This window comes from Perca flavescens, chromosome 9 (genome assembly GCF_004354835.1).
Source record: "Perca flavescens isolate YP-PL-M2 chromosome 9, PFLA_1.0, whole genome shotgun sequence".
Classification (NCBI taxonomy): domain Eukaryota; kingdom Metazoa; phylum Chordata; class Actinopteri; order Perciformes; family Percidae; genus Perca; species Perca flavescens.
This window is the reverse complement of record NC_041339.1, coordinates 35081784-35100306: the sequence shown is the minus strand read 5'-3', so window position 1 is coordinate 35100306 and position 18523 is coordinate 35081784. Positions and strand designations below refer to the sequence as shown.

Sequence of the window (18523 nt, the reverse complement as noted above, 5' to 3'; positions counted from 1 at the left end):
ACGATATCAGGATATCCAAAATCTAAGACTATATCTAGTCTCATATCACGATATTGATAGAATATCGATATATTGCCCAGCTCTAGGTTAGCACTCCAATCAGATTTGTGGATTCAGTCCACAAATCCGCCCTCCGACCCAGCAAGTCAAGTCGGCCAAAATTAAAGCCGCCAGATCCTCCTCCGACGGACAACGGCACCGAACCGACTCGAGTCGCCGACCTCGCCAGACTGTCTGACGGCCGATTATCGGGTTGGTGTGTCGGCGCCATAACACACCCACACGTTCTTTGTACTATCCCATCCTGAAATGTTTCTCTAATCAAGTTGCCGTGACTCACAGTTTGGACAACTCCGAACGTTTCCTGTGAGATGTGAACGGGATCCTATCCTGCAGTTTAGCCGAGTGAAAGCTGCCCTCACACAGGGCGGCTGTTACCTGAGCTCACCCTGGGATTCGTGATCCCTCGTGTTCCTAATCCGCCGCCAATCTGCCGTAGTCCATAATCTGTAGTGAAGTGAACATTCAGCCCCGGATTAACGGCCATGTTTCACCAAGCGGAGGTCATCGTGTCGACCCCCCCCACAGCAGCTCATAAATGTATGGTTTAAGGTTGGATTGGAGTCCTTCACAAGGACTGGTGGGTTCTTTGTGTTTCTTTGGCTTTTGGGTTCAGGAAATGTGACCGCTGCATTGGGCATGATTAATGCGAGTTTGAATCCCATCCAGTTATTCAGGGTGGGGACCATTAATATCTGAATCAGAGTCAGAGAATTAATCACTCAACTGTACTGAGACACAGACAGGTCCACAGGGGATTTTAGGGATAGATAGATAGATAGATAGATAGATAGATAGATAGATAGATAGATAGATAGATAGCTGTCCCTCTTTTCAACCTCTTTTTTTCCTCTTTCTTTGTGTTGGCGTTCTAACCTCCGGTGGATTTGTGAGGACTATGGTTAACTGCTCCTCAGATCTCTGCAGGGTAAATCCAGACAGCTAGCTAGACTATCTGTCCAATCTGAGTTTTCTGTCGCACGACTAAAACTACTTTTGAACGTACACATGTTCCACCAAAACAAGTTCCTTCCTGAGACTAATTAGCAGAGGCGACGTCTTGGTTCGTTCCAAGCGTTGTAACATGTTCCATCTAGATCTGTAAAACAAGTTCCGATCCTGAGACTACAAAGTGAAAATATTGATACATATAGTCATATTTAAGATGTGCCTTTATTTTGAAATTCCAACTTTATATTAACTATATTTTACTAAAAAGAGTGGTTTGTTTTTCATGTTCATGTCTGGAAGAGCTCAGTAATGACATTGACTAATCATATTTCAATTGCCATTTTTATATATATATATATATATATATATATATATATATATATATATATATGTATATATATATATATATATATATATATATATATATATATATATATATATATATATATAAATATATATATATATATATATATATATATATCATATATTATATATATATATTTATTTTGAAATATCCAATATTTATATTAACTATATTTTATATATAATATATGGTTTATTTTTATATGTTCATGTATATAAGATATATATATATAATATATATATTGATATAATATATATTTCAATATATATATTTTATATATATATATATATATATATATATATATATATATATATATATACTGCATGTCATTTCTCTTCTCTTTCCCCTTTCATGTCTTCAGCTGTCCTATAAAAATGGGGGCCTGGAATGCCCAGGAAATAATCTTAAAAATACAAACAACAAAAATCTGTATTGTGGTCCAAAGAATCAATATAATATCGTGTCGTGATAAAACGTGTGATCTGCTCCCCTTTTTTGGTCCGCTGCTGTTCAGACACAAACTCGTTACTTATTTCTATTCTATTTTTCTTCTATTCTATTTTTGTGTGATTTGTGATCCAGCAATTCTCGCGTGATCTCGCAACATCGCGAGAATCCAGCTGCGGTGCAAGCTAAGGTTGGCTGGGTTTGAGATGAGTCTCTTTTTCTTTTCGCCTCCCCTCTTCACAGGTAAGCAGTTGTTGCCTCTCTCCAGCAGTCTGCATGGCGGCGTGAGTCAGCTGGCCTGGCAGGGGCCCTCTGGAGGTTATGGAGGGCCCGGGGCCACCGGCGGGATCTCTGCAGGACAAGGAGACGGAAACAACCTGGTCCGTATGAGGAGCCAAACCTTGGGACAGTCTGCTCCGTCACTCACCGGACTGGTGAGTAAACAAACCACAGACACACACACACACACACACACACACACACAGCCCTTTAAACTTGTGGGGTCCAGCATTTTGGCCCCACAAAGCTGTCAGGACCCCACAAGTATACTGGACTCCCGGTTTTTAGACCCCACGAATATAGTTAAACAAGCCCCCCACACACACACACACACACACACACACACACACACACACACACACACACTGCAAGTGTGCAAAGTGATTTACCCTGTCAGGGCAGGCTTGAAGACTTCTAGGGTGAGATAACTGCACAAGTTCTGGGTTTACAGGTTTCCTATGGTCATGAAAAACTTGGAAAAGGCACCACATTTAAAAAAATTGCGTTTTCCAGGCCTGGAAAAGTCATGGAATTAGTGAAATCCCTGAAAGTTTCTGGAAAAGTCATGGTGAAAAAAGTCATTTTGTTGTGTTTAATGAAATGAATTGTTACCTTAATCTTCCGTGGATAACGTCAGTGTAATATTTTCTGCAAAATATAGCTCTAATACACGTAGCTGCTTGACATTTTGTGTACAATCGCGTACGATTCTTCACTTTTTTCCGCGTTCTATCACTCCCTCCGTGTATGCCAGCTGGCTGAAATTATGTGAGATTGAGTATGGCTGCTGTTTATTTTCATACGTCGGCACGTTGTGAATGGTTATGGAAATTGTATTATGGGTCCTTGAAAAGTCATTGGAAAGTTTTGAAATTCTGCCCATGAAAATGTGTTCCAAGACAGCAGACCAGGAAAACATTTACCCATGATTTCATCAGTGGAGAAAAGTGGATTACCACTAAAAAACCTCTAGCATGTTTTGACAAAAAAAAAATCCGTCTTAAATGTCGTTTAGGTCTCGTAGAAAAAGTATTCCATGTAGTCAGTCGGGTCGCCTGCTCTCTGCAGACTCACAGCGAGTCAGTCTGGTTCCTTATGGATCCTGTCTGTTGGACTGGATCTCTGCCAGCTGAATGCAGGGGAGGCCTATGGAGGATGACTCAGTCTTTTACAGCAACACACACACACACACACACACACACACACACACACACACACACACACACACACACACACACACACACACACACACACACAACATCCGCAGAAACACTTGTTTGTTAAGTGCTGTGAGGAAGAAATGTGAGCAGAAATGTGTGTGTGTTGTGTGCACTTTTGTTTTTGCTCGTAAGTGTAATACAGTAGTCTGTAGTCTAGATGCATGCTGTGTGTGTGTGTGTGTGTGTGTGTGTGTGTGTGTGTGTGTGTGTGTGTGTGTGTGTGTGTGTGTGTGTGTGTGTGTGTGTGTGTGTGTGTGTGTGTGTGTGTGTGTGTGTGTGTGTGTGTGTGTGTGTGTGTGTGTGTGTGTGTGTGTGTGTGTGTGTGTGTGTAAGCTTGACTCTGACCCCTGCTGGTTGAAGAGGGGATTACTACAGGAATGTGGCCTGCTGTAAGCTTTTACCTTGGTTCGGTCACACTAGGTCTGTTCGATTATGGAAAAAATAGTCACAATTATTTTTGTTCAATACTGAAATGAGGATTATTCATTACTCATTGCCCTTTGCAAAGATGTTGCATTTATTGAACTTAAAAAAAAGAAGCAACATTTAAATAGTTAATGTGTCTGTGTTTCGGCTCCACGTTGGATTCCTTAAATCCGAACTTGTTTTGCTCGCCCCTTCTTGCTTGCCAAACGCTGCTTCTCTCCCTCCGCCATCTTCACGTGCACTCACAATAAAGAAACCATACAAAAACATGTTTAAAACTTGTATAAAATACTGTATAACTGTATAACTGTTATAAGTGCAGTCACACACATCAGGATGTGAGTCATATTACATGAAGAATATATTATATATACTAAGACATGTGGCAATAAAAAAGATGAAAAATGATTTGTAGAGGATCAAGTTTAGGATGGGAATATAACCAATCCTCTGATACCTGACAGTGGACCCTGGTTGAGCACAAACTGCAGCAGGAAGCCAGCAGATGGCATCAGTGTTTAATGTGAAGAACACCACCATACCTGTAGCTGGGTCTCATAGCTGTTATATGCTATGTCGCCTGTGTGTACTGCACTGTGTATGTACAGTGCTCAGCATAAGTGGATACACCCATGCTTAATTAGAGATTGGCATGGGGTACTTTACATAAGATCATCTCTCAATGCAAATCAAACCAGCTATTAGGCTAACTGAAATAAAACCATGCCAATCTCTAGGTATGGTGAAGGGTATGTGATGATGTGGGGGTATGGTGAAGGGTATGTGATGATGTGGGGGTATGGTGAAGGGTATGTGATGATGGGGGGTATGGTGAAGGGTATGTGATGATGGGGGGTATGGGAAGGGTATGTGATGATGGGGGGGTATGGTGAAGGGTATGTGATGATGGGGGGGTATGGTGAAGGGTATGTGATGATGGGGGATATGGTGGGGTATGGTGGGGGGAAGGGTATGTGATGATGTGGGGGTATGGTGAAGGGTATGTGATGATGGGGGGGTATGGTGAAGGGTATGTGATGATGGGGGGGGGTATGGTGAAGGGTATGTGATGATGTGGGGGTATGGTGAAGGGTATGTGATGATGGGGGGGTATGGTGAAGGGTATGTGATGATGGGGGGTATGGGGGGTATGTGATGATGGGGGATATGGTGAAGGGTATGTGATGATGGGGGTATGGTGAAGGGTATGTGATGATGTGGGGGTATGGTGAAGGGTATGTGATGATGGGGGGTATGGTGAAGGGTATGTGATGATGGGGGGTATGGTGAAGGGTATGTGATGATGGGGGGTATGGTGAAGGGTATGTGATGATGTGGGGGATGGTGAAGGGTATGTGATGATGGGGGGGTATGGTGAAGGGTATGTGATGATGGGGGGTATGGTGAAGGGTATGTGATGATGTGATGTAAGACCAAAACGACCGATTAGTCGACTAATCGACTAAGAGGTGGCAGCCCTACATGTTTTTTAATTAAAGCATTAAGATCAATTTCCAAAAGATGATTTTTTTTTTTGTATTCCTCTTTTTTTTAGCATGGGTGTATTCACTTATGCTGAGCACTGTATGATAAGGAGAACTTGTTATCTTTCATCTCACATTCATTAACACTCACGTGTTGAACATCTCAAATCTTCCTCGTGGTTTCTGGAGGTGTATTCGTGTCTTCTTCCAGCCTGAACTGCTCATAAACTCTATAAAGACGAGTGACGTTAGCTTAAGTTTATTGTCATATTCACAGTAAGGAAACGTCTTTCCCTGTACCCTATTGCACTAGTCCATATTGCGATTTGGATAAAATTGCGATTAATTGTGCAGACCTATGTGCCAGGGATACAAAAAACGAATCCATATTTCTCATCATCTCTGTGGTCGGGCTGGTTATAAGACCACCTTCAGTTGGACACAAATCCACGAAGCTAAAAAAAAATGTATCCGTCGTTTATTTTGGCTGGTTTGGGCACTGGCTTCGTGTTTAGCTTTTCCTTCCCTCCCTGTGACTCTCTGACGGCAGGAAATTGTTGCATGGATTGAAAACGGAAAATGTGTTCTGCAGAGTTATTCTAGTTGAGCAAATAATCACAGGTTATTACATTTTCTCAAGGACAGGTTTATTAATGTTCTCCTTCTCCTTGGCAGACGCTCTCCCGTGCACTGTTTTCTCTCCGTTTCCTTCTCTCTCTCTCTCTCTCTCTCGCTCGGTCTAGGAGCACACAGCAGTTGATGCACATCATATTTCAGCCCCGTGTTGTTCCTCAGGGTCACGGCTGTCAGAGTTTTGATATTACCGAGCTTAACGCTCCATCTCAGGCCTTGAATTGACTTGCATTAGGATTTAGGAAGAACACCTGAGGCCCTCTTTTCTTCTCTGTGGCTTCTCTTCTAAACTGTATATTTTATGAAATAAAGTATGAGATTTTGTAGAGAGTGATTTTTTTTATCACGTCATTTTTGGCATTTTAAACTTAATTGTACTCTATTATTTGCCAAGCTTTTAAAAAGAAAGTCACCTGGCTTTTTGGTTGACATGACATCACTTGTAGAGTCTCTTTAACGCAGCTAGCGCCAGCTAGCTTTAGTGCAGGAAGAGGATTAGTGTTAGAGGGTGTGTTTCCCCTCTGTGCTGTGGATTTCAGAGTTGTGCGTTGCCACCCAGGATGTTAATGGGCCCAAAACGTCCTCCCTCAGGGTCTCACTCTCACTCTCCGTCTCGGTTTGTGTTGTTAGCACCTGTGTCGTTAATGCGTCCCTGGGTGTGTGTGGTATGAAGTGAAATGGATGGAGTGTGTGTGTGTTTTTGGACGTCCAGATGGTGTTTACCTCTTGACTAATGGACGAGGGTCTGCTCGCTCCGGTTTCCTCTCTCTCACACACTTTAAGTGTGTGTTTGTGTGTCCTGTCTGTCTCTGTGTGCGTGTGTGTCCGTGTGTGTCTGTCTGTCTGTCTGAAAACACTTTTATATAATAAAAGCAAAACATCCTTTTTTATTTTTTTTGCCCAGAGAGTCTTTGAGAGCTCACCTGTCTTTATTTCGCAGCTCCAGCAGCTTCATTCCCAACCACATTAGCATATTATTAGCATTTGTTTTGAAAGGAAAACAGAAATGAAAGACTGCAGGAAAGGGAACACGGGGCGGAAGATGAAAGTGGAGTGCTGCTGTATTGTTGCAGCCCGTGCTCAGGCACATCACTTCATATCAGCGAGACTCTGCAGGGAGGGAGGCACAAACAGTTTGAAACCAGGAGAACACAACCAGATACAGGCGGAGGACAACAACCAACCAGTTCTGGCCTTGATGTTTCTGTTGACCCTCTGACATTCACTGCCACACAGTAAACTTCCTGGAGAGCACCAGTTGATTTAAAGTGCTCATATTATACTTTTTGGCTTTTTCCCTTTCCTTTATTGTGTAATATATCTTTTGCTGTACTTGTTGTAGGTTTACAATCTGACTGGCTAGTAGTCCTTACCTAGGTACTGTCAGGGCACACCCTCATACTCTGCTTCTGACTGGCTAGTAGTCCTTACCTAGCTACTGTCAGGGCACGCCCTCATACTCTGCTTCTGACTGGCTAGTAGTCCTTACCTAGCTACTGTCAGGGCACGCCCTCATACTCTGCTTCTGACTGGCTAGTAGTCCTTACCTAGCTACTGTCAGGGCACGCCCTCATACTCTGCTTCTGACTGGCTAGTAGTCCTTACCTAGCTACTGTCAGGGCACGCCCTCATACTCTGCTTCTGACTGGCTAGTAGTCCTTACCTAGCTACTGTCAGGGCACGCCCTCATACTCTGCTTCTGACTGGCTAGTAGTCCTTACCTAGCTACTGTCAGGGCACGCCCTCATACTCTGCTTCTGACTGGCTAGTAGTCCTTACCTAGCTACTGTCAGGGCACGCCCTCATACTCTGCTTCTGACTGGCTAGTAATCCTTACCTAGCTACTGTCAGGGCACGCCCTCATACTCTGCTTCTGACTGGCTAGTAGTCCTTACCTAGCTACTGTCGGGGCACGCCCTCATACTCTGCTTCTGACTGGCTAGTAGTCCTTACCTAGGTACTGTCGGGGCACGCCCTCATACTCTGCTTCTGACTGGCTAGTAGTCCTTACCTAGCTACTGTCAGGGCCCTCATACTCTGCTTCTGACTGGCTAGTAGTCCTTACCTAGGTACTGTCAGGGCACGCCCTCATACTCTGCTTCTGACTGGCTAGTAGTCCTTACCTAGGTACTGTCGGGCGACGCCCTCATACTCTGCTTCTGACTGGCTAGTAGTCCTTACCTAGGTACTGTCGGGGGCACGCCCTCATACTCTGCTTCTGACTGGCTAGTAGTCCTTACCTAGGTACTGTCAGGGCACGCCCTCATACTCTGCTTCTGACTGGCTAGTAGTCCTTACCTAGGTACTGTCAGGGCACGCCCTCATACTCTGCTTCTGACTGGCTAGTAGTCCTTACCTAGGTACTGTCAGGCACGCCCTCATACTCTGCTTCTGACTGGCTAGTAGTCCTTACCTAGGTACTGTCAGGCACGCCCTCATACTCTGCTTCTGACTGGCTAGTAGTCCTTACCTAGGTACTGTCAGGGCACGCCCTCATACTCTGCTTCTGACTGGCTAGTAGTCCTTACCTAGGTACTGTCAGGGCACGCCCTCATACTCTGCTTCTGACTGGCTTTACATACTCTATTAGACAAAAAAAAAAAAAAAAAAAAAAGGACACACAGCACATTGTTTTTCTTACTTGGTAACAAGGGCAGCAGTATGTCCCATGGCATGAAAATTACCTAAATAAAGCCTGGGACAAACTGAGTGGTGTTGAGACAGCTGACCTCATCGTACATCGTGGTGTGTTGGAGCTGTTCGGGGGGGGGCAGGCAGGCTGACGCAGCTGCCACTTAAATATACATGAGAACACGTTGAATAATTACTGCGCTCCTACCAAGTCTCCTCTGCCGTGACTGACTGAGACAATGGCGGAGACGGCCGGTTTAACGGCTTGCTCATTTTTCCACTGGATGGACCGCGATGCAACACTGATTACACCTGTGGTTTGGAAAGCCAAACTGTTTGGACCGAGTCAGTTCTAGTCCAGGGACCCTATTTTAACGATCTAAGCGCACGGTGTGAAGCGCCTGGTGCAGGTGTGTTTAGGTCGTGACCAAATACACTTTTGCTATGTATGATGGCAGTAAAAAGTGTCCGTGCACCGGGCGCGTGGATCTAAAGGGTTGAACTTAGTGTCTTCATTAATCAGAGGTGTGTTTTGGGCGTAACATGCAATCAACCAATCAGAGATCATCTCCCATTCCCTTTAAAAGCCAGGCGCGTTTGGACCTTGGTGCATTGCTGCTATAATGGAGGATTTGCACCGTAATATTTATATTTGTAATAACAGTGGAGTGCTGGAAGTTGCCGCTGGGTTGCGACATGTGTTTTTAGGAGTTTGTTGAGCTACTGCTTTCATTTGACACCAAAGACTTGTTTCTGGCCTCGCTTTGTAAAGGAAAAATGACTTTGATTTGAAAAATAAGAGAAAACAGAATTACCTTCTCACTTGGCAAAACAAATCCAGTTCTGTGCTGCTGTTCATCCTGGAGCAAACGGGCCAAATCAAACAAGGAAGCACTCTCTGTGTTCTCTCTCTCTGACTGCAGGATTGCTTCTTGTGAAAAGCACAGCAGCAGAGTAGAAGTGTTTTGAGGGCAGCGCTGTGTGATGACTCATGCTGAAGGTTGGACTCTCTCAGAGGAGATGCTGAACAGAAAGAGCACAGGGTGTGTGTGTGTTTGTGTTTTAAACCGCTTATCTCTCCTTGCATATCTGCATGATGTCTGCCCTGCTTATTTTCACATTCACTTGAGACACTCTCTCTCTCACACACACACACACACACACACACACACACACACACACACACACACACACACACACACACACACACCTTGCTGCAGGCTGTCAGTTGTCCTTGTCATGGCATGATTCATAGCTAAAGGAGGATACTGTGTTCTTGTACTATTCTTACTTCACATGGTGAGACACAGCAGGGCACTTCTCCTTCCACTGCACACACACATACTGTACAGTGCACTGCATATATGGATACACACACACACACACACACACACACACACACACACACACACACACACACACACACACACACACACTGAACACATGCATGTACACTCAGTTTCTGCTTAGGGCTGCTGGTTCTTTCGAATCTGTCACTTCCACTTTAGATTTGCTGGATTTTGTTTTTTCAATCATGACGAGACTTGCCATGTCTTAAAACTCCTGTTTTTAAACCAAGTTCTTTAGAGATAAAATAAAAGCAGATCTCTCTTAGTAGACAAGAAGAAATGTTGTGTTTTTAGGAAGGCTTCCTCCAGGAAAAAAACTGTAAGACTGTCATCTTTTTTACAGTTCCTTAACAGGATATTCTGCAGTTTCCAAATTACCAAAACCTATCTGCTCAGATACCTCTAGTCCCGTCTATCTATGAGATAGTTTTGGTTCTGGCCATCCATGTTCTAAAAAAAATCACAGATCAGCCTGAAGGTACGGATCATCCCTCATACTGTGTCTTCTCCAGGACAGCATGCTCACATGCGTATGCGGTAATATATGATAGTAATATATGAACATTGATAAGCTTCCTCCGTCCTTCCTGCTCAGATTGAGTTAGTGCGTGTGTTGACTGGAATAATCCATAAAACCGAAAAGCGCTTTTCCCGTATGGATAAGACATTCCATGCATTCCCCCTTTCTTTTACAATCCATTTAGCGTGATGATTAATAACATGGCTCAGTTTCTTTCCTTTTTAAATGTTTCACCTTCTCTCTTTATCTCTCCATTGTTGCCTCCGTTTTTCTTCATTCCCATTGCCACTCTACCGTCTTCTCTCCGTCTTCTCTCTTCTTCTCTTCCTCCTTCCTTTCTCTCGGCTTTGATCCGTTGATCCTCTTTAAGCTGAGAAGGAGAAGCCGAAGCTTAACGAGAGTCACTGGGTGTGTTGGCGAGAGCCACATCCAGCTGGCAGGCCAACGGTAACTTGGGTCTGCTCAGCGGGGCTCCACACCACGGCAGCGTCGTGGTTTGGTCTTGGACATGGAATAAAAAAAAAAAGGGGCTTTAGTGTAGAGCTGCAAAGACTAATCTATTAATCGATTAGTTGTCAACTTTTAAATTAAATGCAAACTATTTTGATCATCAGTTTGTCATTGTTTATGAAAAAAAAAAGTCCAACTTCTCTAATTCCAGCTTGTTAAATGTGAATATTGTTCTAGTTTCTTCTCTCCTCTGAGACAGTAATCTGAATATCTTTGAGTTGTGGACAAACGAGACATTTGAGGACATTATCTTGGGCTTTTTGGGGAACACTCATCATCATTTCCCCCCATTTTATGGACCCAACAATTAATCGATTAATCAAGAAAATAACCGTTAGTTGCAGCCATGGATATCGTTAGGCCTATTTTAGGGGGTCTGAAGCTACCCTATAATGTTCCTATGCCCCCGCAAATAATAAGACTAATAATAATAAGATTTAGATTAATTAGTTTTTTACAGTGCACTCTGTATCACTCACCGTGTTGAATCAATCTTCCTTCACCATTCACGTGTCTACAGGCCAACATTACATTAACTTTTGTTCAACAGGAGGAGAAATGGAAGAAGAGAATATGTCTGTCGCTTTTTACTCGTTAACATCTTGGCTTCTTGACTGGCTCTTGACATAAGTGTAGTTCTAATACAGTAACAAAAGATGGGAGTGCAAAGATTTCAATCCTAGGGACGTCCCTGGTTGCAGCCCTACTTCAGTGACTGCCACCCTTTGCTTTTTTATTAATAAGGGAAAAAATTCCACAAATTAACCCTGACAAAGCACACTTGTGAAGTGAAAACCATTTCAGGGGACTACCTCATGAAGCTCATTGAGAGAACACCAAGGGTTTGCAGAGTTATCAAAAAAAAGCAAAGGGTGGCTACTTTGAAGAATCTAAAATATAAGACATGTTTTCAGTTATTTCACACTTTTTTGTTAAGTACATAATTCCATATGTGTTCATTCATAGTTTTGAAACTTCCCTTTCCCGAGCAACATTAACCAGCTCTGACTGGGGGATCCCGAGGCGTTCCCAGGCCAGGTTGGAGATATAATCCCTCCACCTAGTCCTGGGTCTTCCCCGAGGCCTCCTCCCAGCTGGACGTGCCTGGAACACCTGATGTAAATAATCATGAAAATAAAGAAACCCATTGAATGAGAAGGTGTGTCCAAACTTTTGGCCTGTACTGTATATGGCGCTTCTTTTTCTTTTTTAAAACTGGTCAAATTTGACCCGAAGACAACATGAGGGTTAAATAAGTTGTAGTTGCTTTTCAGACTCGGCAATGAGGTAGCAATGCTGCTGTTGAAATGTGCTCATAATAATAATAATAATAATAATAATAATAATAATAATAATTAGTCAAACGATTTTTTCTAATCGCGATTAATCACTGAATTTCTATAGTTAATTGCGATTCATCACTGAATTTCTATAGTTAATCGCGATTAATCGCATGTTTTAGCACATGATTAAAATTCTATTATTTTGCATTTCAGAACTGTTTTTAAGTACATATTAACAATGGAAAGCAATTCTTACCAGTGTATCTTGATTGGGAATCAAATGAATGCAAAGAAAGTTACTTTATATTAAAAAATGAACGCAATATGCTCGGCCCTTAATCGCAACGCGATTAACCCGTTAATGCTGACAGCCCTAAAAATAATAATAATAATAATAATAATAATAATAATAATAATAATAATAATAATAATAATAAGTAGTTATATTTTATTAATCCCGCAAGGATATTTCCAATGAATGCTCCTGAATGTGAGCCGGCGTTTGTTTAGTTTGTCGAGTGTGAAGGGCAGGCGAGGAAGCCGGGAGGGGTTACGGCTCTTACTTCCCATCTTACATCTCCCAACTTCAGCAAGTCCAGCGGTGCATCCTGTGATGAGATGGAAAGTATTATGCAGAGCGAAGGTGGATGGAGGGCAGAAAAGAGCAACAGCCGTGATGGACAGAATAAATAAATCAAGCCAGAGTGTAATATAAAACTCACATGGGGGGGGGGTTAGAGGAGACGAAGGGAACAGCCCTGTCTGGCTTTGTGTACCTGCTGTCTGCTCTGTCAGAGGAAGGGAAGGAAACGTTCACTGAGAAATGATGCACACACATTTTAATATTTCTTCGTGCATATTTTAAGCTGTTAGGAAGTTTACACAAGTCTACATAGGGGTTTATTTTCTCCCCTATGTAACTTTAACAAACAGCAACGCGCTTCATGTCTGCCTAATAAACTAGAAGACTTTGAACAGACTCTGAAAAGACTAAAGTCTGACACCGTCTCCCATCTAAAGACAACCATCTCACATCTAACTAAAGAGTGGGGATCTTGCAGGGTCACACATCGCAAGACTACAACTAGATTAGTTTTAAATAATGTCACCTAAATGTGACTCAAAGCTCCAATGTGTGGGAATTTCTCCCATCTAGCGTTGAGATCAACTCTCTCTCGTGCCACGCAGTTCAAAGTACGTATTACAGCTACGGTAGCCGTTCAGCGTCTCTTTCGATCCCCTTTTCTTTGGAAGGCAGCTCCAATGTTTACTCTCTTTTTATGATGTCTCTTGCTCTTTTCAATCTCCTTTTCCTTTTTTTGGGCGAAGAAGAAGAAGACTCCTGTTCCTGAAATTTGGATTTTGAATACGTGTGGTCCTCCATGTTTCCTTCTTCAAACTTGCCGGGCCGGGAAGCTACAATACCCATTAGCAGCGTTAGCAGCGCCTGTGTGTTTATCATGTGACAGCGAAAACGCGAAAGGCAGAGCAGTATGTCCTGTATGTCCTTTACCGGCTAACGTATTTCAAGATGGAGCATGAATATGGAGCGTCTACCCCAGTTCATTGCGAACGCAAATGTAAAATTTCAAGCCAATAGAAATACTTGAAATTGATGGTGGTGGTAAATATTCAAGAAAAAGGACAAGTTAGTGAACGGGCAACACAGATTTTGATAATGAACAACTAAACACGTTACACTCTGTGCCTTTTCTGTTCTGTCGTACATGCAGATGAATATGTCCAGTACCCGGAGGTCAGCGTTTATCCGCCGGTAAAACTGGCTGGATGGAGAGCACCCATTGGTTGTTGACAATGTTCCCACGATTTAACTTCACTACCAAGACTTCAAACTTAGGATAATATCAAACACGTTTGATTTTGTCTTAACGTCCAGACGAGAGAGAGACTGACTTGGACTGAGTTTTATCACCTTACACCAAACGATGGAGACGACGGGAGCGCCCCGACTCTAGCAAGACTCAGGGTTTCATTCCGATATTGGACATTAGTCTGCGACAGTGGAATTGCTTGAGAAATTGTTTGGTGTAAGGTCGGCTTACACTTGTATGTTTATGGCTGCTGCAGCATTCCTTGAAAATATTGTAATGGCCCGAATATAAGACAACCCTAATTATAGAATAAAACCTTCCTTACCAACAGCTGTTTTTAAGGACTTTTTCCAAAAAATTAAAGATCGAATTGAACATAAAAGTCGGCACTAAAAAAATGAGTTACATTTTAATTAGCGTGTTTGTTTTTTTTATTGATATTTTCTTTCAACTAAAACAAAAAATCTCGTGGTGTCTATTGCGATATGTTGCTGCCTTTTGCGATATGTATATAAAACCGATATATTGTGCAGCCCTAATTTGTAATCTTGTTAAGTGATTAGCTGTTCGGATAGCTTGTGATTTCAGTCACTTATAGTGAGGGATGAATAGGCCAGAGAACAGTAACCTGAGATTTGACTTAAGTTTGATCTGGGCTAATAAGTGAAGGAGTCACAGTGACCAGACAGCAGTATAAAAAGGTCTTCTGGAGCCCTTTACCGCAAATTACTTCAACTTTGAAACTTGTGTCAGTGCATTAACTCACAAAAGTTGGATCAGCTTTTTTTATGATCTTACTGCTAATGTGGTTCTTCATTACCAGATTTAAATAGGCTAATAAATAATTGATGCATGCGAGCGGTCTCACATAATAAAAGCTCTTTATACACCCCAGCAGGAGTTTCGGGGGGGGGATTGATTTCATAGCAAACATTCCCATTTTGCAGAATTAAGCTTATGTGCTGTTGACTGTGTAGCCCCTGGGCTCTATCTGCCGCTCCGCTCACCTCATCTGGCATCGCCGACCTTTACAATCTTTCCTCACCGTGGTCGACTTTAATTGGGTGAAAAAACGTGGGGAGTGTATTCGACAGTCCGGGGGCCCTTGAGTCAACTGTCAGCCGCCGCTGAACCCGTAATTACCAGCGGCCACCTCGGCATATCTGCCGGCAGATCTTCATTAAGTCTCCTAAATCTCTTTTTCTTGCTCTCGCATATTTGCTCATTTTTCTCCATCACTCGCTTGCACTCACAAACTGTTTCCTCATTTTCTACCTTCTTGTTTCTCCATCTTCTCTTTTTTTTTGCTTCACACTTTGGGTTTCACCTCCTACCTCATTAACAGCGACAGGCTTCTAGCCTTCCAAGCCTTCCAGCCAAGCGTGGAAAAGTAGAGCTTTGGATGGATAGACCTAAGTGTTTTTCCTCTCTCTCTCTGTGTGTGTGTGTGTGTGTGTGTGTGTGTGTGTGTATATGAAAATATTAACCTGACTCTATTTCCAGCCCTGCAGATGTTCCACTACTTTGCAGCTAAGATGGGTTGTTCATTTTGTCCTTTTTTTTTCTTTTTCCTCTGGGCTATATTCAGCTAATTACCTCCTGCCTCTACATGTAGGGTTGGGTTCCTTAAAGACCGGTATCTACCGGACCGAATGACCAGGCAGATTTCATTACAGTGCCACTTAAATGCCTGTGCTTTTCTCTGGTGCTCCGAAACGGACCATTGCAGGCAACAGAAGCATCGCTGTTCGTAACGCTAGTTAACATTACACTTGGCGGCAGGTAATGTTAGCTTACTGTTAGCTAGTAGCTAGCTTAAACACGGTTAAGAAAGCTAAACGGTGTAAAGTGTGTCTGTATTTCACTGGAAATTATTCCAACAGCGGAACATCCAACAGTCTGAAGCTAAAGACACAGAGGAGACTTGCTGACCTTTGAGACACCGTGGACATTGCCGCTGTTGGAGAAACATCACCGACGGGACTTAATGATGCATTCAAGTGCACCTTGAGAAACTCGATCTGTTTTTAAAAAGACCCAAACTATACCTAACCTCACCTAGGGCTGCTCGATTATGAAAAAAAATCACAATTATTTTGGTCAATATTGAAATAAGGATTATATAACGCGATAACTTATTGACTTTTGGAAAGATGTTGCATTCATTGAACAAACTAAACGGTGAAAATACCTTGAACTGTGAAATTTCCCTTCATACTTTTCCTGTTTGAACTCTTCAAAATACGGGACAAAATAGGAGTTTACTTGCAAAATATAATGTGCAAAATAATATATATATATTTTTTTCTCATTTACATTGGTTTTTGTGATCGTTAGGAGCCGAAATCATGATCAAAAGTAGCCCTTTACCTGACTTTATGCACATGAAATTCATCCACAGAAACACCCTCAGACACACACCAGAATCAGGTTTCCTGATTCATTTGCTTCCATTGGATTTTTGACTAAATTGAGTTTACTTACTTACACACACACACACACACACACACACACACACACACACACACACACACACACACATACACACACACACACTTTCTCATGCAAAAAGTCACCTCCTGCGGTGAGATCCAGCATGACTGACTGCAGACAGCAATTAGGGACAGACCATGAAAAATTAAGTGTCTGCGTGCGATTGGTGCACATTTGAAATGCATGGAGGAAAAAAACAAACAAAGCACAACATCAGCCGGGGCTCCAGGCAACTCATTTCTCTGAAATAATTAGCCTTTTTCATTCACTTATTCCATTTGTTCTGCCCTTTTGCTTTTTGAAGACTGCCGACTGCATTTAAATGAGAATACATGTGGGAGGGATGTGTGTGATGAAGCCAAGATCATAACCATAGTTTGTTGGTCTTAATGTTGCAATCAATAAGCCAGCAGCTAGTGAATGGATATTTAGTTGGGGTATCCATTACCACACACATCTCTAAAAGAATTACTGTGAGATGGGTGGGGGGGAGACCGAAGGTGCGTTCATAAAGTACAGAATAAAATACTAATATTATTTGGAGGCTGCAAATTAGGGCTAGGCTAGTCTCACATTGCCAGAGGTCTGGCCACATACAGTATTAAATGAAGTTAACTGTTCATGCAATACAGTGATGTGAGCTATTTAAATTAGCTAGATACATGGTTAAACCTCACTTACTCTTAACAGTGTATCGCTGTGTGAAAGCGTCTCTTACAGTGTGCTATAAAACAAAAAATACAAAAAGCATAGAATAATACAATCTTGTGCAATAATTCAGTCATTAGTTTTACAAGGATATTGAACCAGAAGTGTTGACTGATGGACATTGTCTTCCTTAAGGGCCATTCACATTGTACGCGCAAACGGCAGCGCTGCGCTATGAAACCCATTATTGTCAATGGCTTGCGCGCGCAAGAACTGGTCTGCCGCTGCGCTGAGCTCTTGGGCGTGCCGTGGTCAAAGTTGAACCATGTTGAATGTAAACACCGGACGCAGACGTGATGTGCATTCAAATACTGGCGCACGTATGACGTAAATTTGCGAGCACAACAAATATAATTGGGACTAGGACAACCTAGCGGCGAGCGCAGCGCATGCCGCGTACAATGTGAGCGGCCCCTTAGAGCCATGTTGCACATGGGGCTGGAAACTTAACGCTCATACGCTGACACAGACCTACAAACGCACGCAGACAGACACACACCTTAGCTGTGTTGGAAACCGTTGCCTACGTTACGAGACAGAGAGCCAGCCGCTAAATGAGTCAACTTAACTTCATGCTTCATCCACATGAAGCACACTGTTATCGCCACGAGTGAAGGCTTTATTCAGCTCGTTTTCTGTGAACGATGTGGCGAGGTAACGTTAAGGTGGAGTTAGCAAGCTAACGTTAGCCAACAAACATCTTCTGATTGCCTTGCTGGGTCCGCCGTGCTGTCATGCTGCATCAGTTACAAAGAATGAGCTGAAAAGCGGGCTGGGTCTAACGTTAGTGGTCTGCTGACCCACTGCTGCTGGGTCTAACGTTAGTGGTCTGCTGACCCACTGCTGCTGGGTCTAATGTTAGTGGTCTGCTGACCCACTGCTGCTGGGTCTAACGTTAGTGGTCTGCTGACCCACTGCTGCTGGGTCTAACGTTAGTGGTCTGCTGACCCACTGCTGCTGGGTCTAACGTTAGTGGTCTGCTGACCCACTGCTGCTGGGTCTAATGTTAGTGGTCCTCTGACCAACTGCTGCTGGGTCTAACGTTTGTGGTCTGCTGACCCACTGCTGCTGGGTCTAACGTTTGTGGTCTGCTGACCCACTGCTGCTGGGTCTAACGTTAGCGTTCTGCTGACCCACTGCTGCTGGGTCTAATGTTAGTGGTCTGCTGACCCACTGCTGCTGGGTCTAACGTTAGCGTTCTGCTGACCCACTGCTGCTGGGTCTAATGTTAGTGGTCCTCTGACCAACTGCTGCTGGGTCTAACGTTTGTGGTCTGCTGACCCACTGCTGCTGGGTCTAACGTTTGTGGTCTGCTGACCCACTGCTGCTGGGT

At 43.1% G+C, this 18523-nt stretch overlaps 1 protein-coding gene across 2 annotated transcripts in view; it reads left to right on the top strand.

Moving 5' to 3' along the window:
• The window catches only part of mast2 (microtubule associated serine/threonine kinase 2), a 252925-nt gene that overhangs the window by 55585 nt on the left and 178817 nt on the right, over positions 1–18523 (top strand). For both annotated transcript variants that reach the window (XM_028588485.1, XM_028588484.1), the window contains exon 3: positions 2066–2256. In XM_028588485.1, coding sequence (XP_028444286.1) covers positions 2066–2256 — 191 coding nt within the window. The remainder of the gene's footprint in view (positions 1–2065; positions 2257–18523) is intronic.